The sequence below is a fragment of the Hermetia illucens genome, chromosome 5 (genome assembly GCF_905115235.1).
Source record: "Hermetia illucens chromosome 5, iHerIll2.2.curated.20191125, whole genome shotgun sequence".
In the NCBI taxonomy this organism is placed as follows: domain Eukaryota; kingdom Metazoa; phylum Arthropoda; class Insecta; order Diptera; family Stratiomyidae; genus Hermetia; species Hermetia illucens.
The window spans coordinates 3,904,716-3,910,715 of NC_051853.1; the positions used below are offsets into that span (position 1 = coordinate 3,904,716).

The 6,000-nt window shown below is 43.5% G+C and overlaps 1 protein-coding gene across 1 annotated transcript; it reads left to right on the forward strand.

The window, feature by feature from the left end:
- Nucleotides 1-3,841: 3,841 nt before the first annotated feature.
- LOC119657180 (myrosinase 1-like) lies at nt 3,842-6,000 on the forward strand. Its single transcript, XM_038063969.1, has 8 exons — nt 3,842-4,009; nt 4,072-4,342; nt 4,496-4,753; nt 4,809-5,081; nt 5,140-5,474; nt 5,534-5,636; nt 5,694-5,800; nt 5,856-6,000. The coding sequence occupies exons 1-8, from the start codon at nt 3,969-3,971 to the stop codon at nt 5,962-5,964; spliced, it is 1,497 nt and encodes a 498-aa protein (XP_037919897.1). The 5' UTR covers nt 3,842-3,968; the 3' UTR covers nt 5,965-6,000.

Consider the following 6,000-nt stretch of genomic DNA (forward strand, 5'->3'; position numbering starts at 1 on the left):
CAAATGATAACGGACTGCGGATTATTCAATTAGCAGGGTCACACGAAATGGTTATTGGAAGTACCTGGTTTGCGCGGAAAGCTGTCCACAAACATACGTGGGCCTCTCCACACGGGGCCACTTTCAACCAAATTGACCACGTGTTGATCGAACGCCGCCACCTCTCAGCCTTGATGAATGTCAGAACATATAGGGGGGCCAATATAGACTCGGATCATTATCTCGTTGGCATGGTGCTCCGAGCTGGAATAACAATACCACCAAGAATCCCCTCTGACAATCAGGTGAGAGTGAACACTGAAGCCATCCACAACACAACCCTCCGCGACACCTATAAGAGGGAAATGGATGCCGCAATAACCGCAGTCAACAGAGGACCTGGAGATGAAGCATCAACAAATGATCTTCACAATCACCTGAAGAACGTTAACATGGATACGGCCACAAACATACTTGGCCCCAGCCGCAAAAGGAGTCGGAACGGCTGGTTTGACGATGAATGTAAGCTAGCAACGGAACGGAAGAATGCCGCATACCGAGTAATGTTGCATTCTCAAAGAACGCGGGCACGCTCAGAGACTTATCACGAACTCTGTCAAGCGGAGAAGCGACTTCACAGACGGAAAAAGGAAGCCTGGGAGAACTAACAAGTCTGCGAACTGGAAAAGTATAGGGAGCAACCACAGCAGGCGCGCAAGTTTTGCAAACAAGCCAGCAGGATGAAACCTTATACACCTCGATGCTCATCCTGCCGAGACAAAGAGGGAAATCTGATTTCCGACAGAATGGGCATATTAGAGCGATGGGTTGAGTACTTTGATGAGCTACTGAACAACCAGAACATCGGCGAGTTGGAGGTCCCGCCAACTGAAGACGACGGACAAATACTGCCACCACCAAGTTTAGGAGAAACAGTCCGTGCAATTCATCGGCTAAAAAATCATAAGTCGCCAGGAGCCGATGGAATTACAGCCGAATTGGTTAAATATGGAAGCGACCAGTTACACCAAGTGGTTCATCAACTTGTACTCAAGGTATGGGACAGCGAATCAATGCCTGACGATTGGCAACGAGGCATAATCTGTCTCATACATAAAAAGGGAGATATCACACAGTGCAGCAATTATAGAGGTATCTCGTTGCTGAGTACCATCTATAAGATATTCTCCACTATCTTGCTAGGCCGGATAGCCCCATACGCCCAGAACATCATTGGCCCATACCAAAGAGGCTTCACTCCAGGCAAATCAGAAACAGATCAGATTTTCTCTCTGCGGCAGGCGATGGAAAAACTGTTGGAATATGGACAACAATTGCACCATCTGTTCATCGACTTTAAAGCCGCCTATGATAGCATAGCCAGGGTATAACTGTACACGGCCATGAGAGAATTCGGTATCCCGACGAAATTAATAAGACTGACTAGGCTGACCCTGACCAATGTGCGAGGCCAGATAAAAGCAGCAGGATCACTCTCAAGACCATTCGACATCAACAACGGTCTACGACAAGGGGATGCGTTATCATGCGTCCTCTTTAACCTGGCCCTCGAGAAAATGATCCATGATGCTGAGGTAAATGCAAGAGGTACGATCGTCTTCAAGTCCACCCAACTACTGGCCTATGCTGACGATATCGACATCATGGGAAGAACCACCCGAGACGTTCAAACTGCCTTCATCCAGATCGAGCAGGCGGCGCGAGATCTTGGGCTGCACATCAATGAAGGCAAGACAAAATATATGGTGGCAACGTCAGCATCGAAGACGAATCAACCAACAACATCAAACCGCACTGGTCAAACACAAACACGAACAAGGATAAGGATAGGAGAATACAACTTTGAGACCGTTGACAATTTCTCCTATCCAGGGTCGAAAATCACAACCGATAACAACTACGATGATGAAATCCGCGCACGCTTGTTGTCAGCCAACAGAGCCTATTTCAGCTTACAAAGACTGTTCCGCTCGAAGCGTCTCACCATAGGGTCAAAGCTCTTATTGTACAAGACTATGATCTTGCCAGTGCTCATGTATTCATCGGAAACTTGGATTCTTAGCAAGAAAAATTGCGAACTCTTGGCCGCGTTCGAGAGAAGAATCCTCCGAAGAATTTTTGGCTCCCTACATGAGGATGGATGATTCCGTAGCCTACACAATGACGAAATCTATGAGCAATACCATGATCGTCCGGTTGTGGATAAAATCCGGCTCAATAGGTTACGGTGGGCGGGTCACTTAATCCGTATGGATGAGGATGATCCCATCCGGAAAGTCTATAAGGGCAATATCTATGGTAGAGAAATGAAGACGAGGCAGACCCTGCCTAAGATGGAGCGATGGCGTAGGCCAGGACGCCAGACAGCTTTTAGGGATATCGAATTGGTGGACCTCGGCGCAAAACCGGGATGTCTGGAGTTCCTTATTAAGGCAGGCCTAAACCGGATACCGGTTGTTGCGCCGTTGATGATGATGATGATGATGATGAAGGGCAGGTTACTGCCATTGCCAGAACTCAGCGATTTGAATATTTCCAGTCAACGCTATCAGCCAATGGAGAACTGCGTAATGAAATTGTTTCACGCATTAATGCAACCTGGATGAAGTGGCACTCCCCAACTGGTGTTCTTTGTGATCGACGCATCAGCGCACGTCCCAAATCTAAAATTTACTGCAATGTCGTCCGTCTGCCACTCTCTTCTGAGTTCTGAGTGTAATGGGGACGAAGATGTTGCATTGCACTGGTGGCGTGACACGTTTTGATTACGTCTGAAATGAGAATATCCGCGATCGATATGGGTTTGCATCGATCGTGGGAAAACTGCAAGAAAAGCGTTTTCAATGGTGTGGTCACGTAATTCACGCTAACAAGAATTCAACAACCAGTATTGATCAGAACATCGAAAGCAATGGTAAGCAACCAAAAAGCCGGCGAATGTCAATTATTCCGGGTAATTATGACGTCAGCATCTGATTTGCATGGCTTTGAAGCGGTAAATTCGTGCGAAATTGCTAAGTTTGAACTGCTATAACTTTGGCGTTAATTGCCAGATTTCTACGAAATTTTGCATGTGTATACGAAATATTGTCCTCTATGCTGGTGCGGAAGTCCGAGGATGAATTTGAGGGGGGTTTTTCAGTAAATTTCTAAAAATTAGTAATTAGAGACCTTTCATTTGATACCCTACACAACTATATCCGGTGAAAAAAATTTTTGAATCCCCATTTTGCATGTATGGGGAGCCGCCCTTTAAAATCCACCTAAATTTATGCCACTCGCTGTATGCGTGGGATTTCATAGTTCCCATCTGTCCACCAAATTTCGTTCGGATCGGTTTAGCCGTTTTGGAGAAAAATGCGTGTGACAGACGGACAGACAGACAGACAGACATTGAATCGATTTTAATAAGGTTTTGTTTTACACAAAACCTTAAAGAGGAATGGTTGGTTCCATTGATACTTGAGTGATCCAATATTGTTTATATTCCACGGAGTTGTAAAGTTAGAGAGAAGATTCTGTTGGGATGGGGGTGCATGGGTTATCGGGGTAGCGCAAAACTGGTAGACATGCAGGATATCTGAGTAAACTTCCTGATCCAACAAATTAGATTCCTCTTATTTCCAGCGAATATACCAGCAATAACTCTGAAACGTCCGGACATTGACCTATGCGACATTGTTTACCTCTTGATTGTATTATTAAATCTTTTGGAGTAATTAATATCTTTAGAAAAACACCTTTCGTATTGTGTCTCCAGATTTTTATATCTTTTCTTATATTTGTCGCTTCTAGTGAAACCTGTTCTCGAGAGTTTTTTATACTGATTAGTTATCAGACTATGAGTATGACCAATAGCCTGTTAAAGTTTCGTGCAAATAAAATATAACGCTGATTTAATCAGATATAAAGATACACTTGTGATGGGGGCCAAGAGTCAGTTCGCAGTTAAGTTTTACTAAGGTGACATGGCCCGAATTCTGGATATATCATTTTGTTTGTTGTTCTGGTGGGTGCTGAATGGACTTTTTTATAGCGAATAAAAAGTAAAGTGAAAGTTGTTTATTACAGTATTGTGATATTGCCGGAGAATACGACGAGTTATAGAAGTTCAAGTAGGCCCAATGTGCGATCAGATTTTCCAAAGGATTTCAAGTTTGGAGCAGCCACTTCCGCGTACCAGACAGAAGGGGGTTGGGATGCGGATGGCAAGGGACCAAGTATGTGGGATGTCGCTCTCCACAATAATCCCAGCTTAGTGCTTGATAGGTCTAATGGCGATGTGAGTGGTGATTCATACCACGTATTCGATAAAGATTTGAAGATAATCAAGGAGTTGGGGGTAGGTCAAAGTTTTGACTTCTTCTGAACCAACAATAGTGGAAATTCGGTTGAAATGTTGTGATATTACAAATGGGTGTCAAAAACACTATCCAGTTTTACCACAACATCGACCTTATACAAAAGATACCAGTCTTAACTAGATTGTTTTCAGTTGGACTTTTATCGGTTCTCAATATCGTGGCCCCGTCTATTGCCCAATGGCGATATTTCATCTTTGAACCAAGCGGGAGTCAAATACTACAATATGGTGATTGACAAACTGCTTGCAAACAATATAGAGCCTTTGGTGACCATGCTCCATTTTGACATACCAGACGAGATACAGAAGCTTGGTGGGGCCACAAACCCAATATTTGTGGATTACTTTGCAAGCTATGCCAATCTTTTGTATAAGTTGTTCGGAGATCGTGTAAGTGACGCTGGTGTTTGCAAAAGCAAGACAGGTGTTGATGTGTAATTTACAGGTCAAAAACTGGGTAACTATCAATGAGCCCCGACTCTTTTGTGTCTACTCATATGGGAACGGCATATTAGTACCGAATTTGAATACTTCTGGTGTAGGAGACTATTTATGTGGGGATCATATGCTAAAAGCCCATGCGAAGGCTTATAAGATCTACCAGGATCACTATTTTCAACAATTCAGAGGGCGTGTAGGTATTGTACTAGAGGCTGTTGGTACGTACTGTAGGAAAGGTGGTAGCCTCTCTCTAAATGACCGGGCCATGGAATATTACGTAAGTCAAATCAAGTTCATCCAATCCACTTTGACTACATGTCCTAAATTGAAAATAGCTTGGCTGGATGGCCCATCCGCTACTAAGCAACAAAGGTGATTATCCAGAGGTCATGCGAAAGGAAATCGATGAGAACAGCAAACTGGAAGGCCGGGCATGGTCACGGCTTCCAAAACTTGACCAGCACTGGATCGATTTAATGAAAGGAACCTGCGACTTCCTAGGGCTCAACTATTATTCATCTCAGTACGGTGTGCCCTTAAACAGAACGGATCAGTTCAAACCACCTTCCTTTGAACAAGATGTCGGACTTCAATTGTTTGCTGACCCTTCCTGGCCAGCTGCCAATTCTTGGTTAACTTCGTTTCCGAAAGGATTGAGAGATATATTGAAGTAAGCTTACGGTTTTTTCAAATTTGGAAGATAAAACAAAGGAAGGTTTACCTTTACAGTTGGATTAAATCTCAATACGGGGACATCGACATCATTATAACTGAGAATGGATGGGCTGACGGAGGTCAGTTGAAGGATACGGAAAGAATTGAATACCTTACGGTCGGTTACATTTTCAACAATATTTCCCACCTCCATAATAACTGGTCTCTCTTACAGAAACATTTGCAGGAGGTGTTGAATGCTATCCATATTGACAAGTGCAATGTAAAAGGATACACATATTGGAGTTTACTGGATAGCTTTGAATGGGTCAGCGGTTTTTCGTAAGTATCAGCAACAGAAATAATAGAGAGAAATTCACAGTTTCATTCTCCACAGGGAGAGATTTGGACTATATTCTGTTGACATCGGTAGCCCAACAAAGGAGCGAACACCAAAAGAGTCAGCAATTGTATATAAAAATATAATTAGAAATAGAAAAATTTAGAAGATTGACAAAATACAGCAGAACTTAGGAAATGGA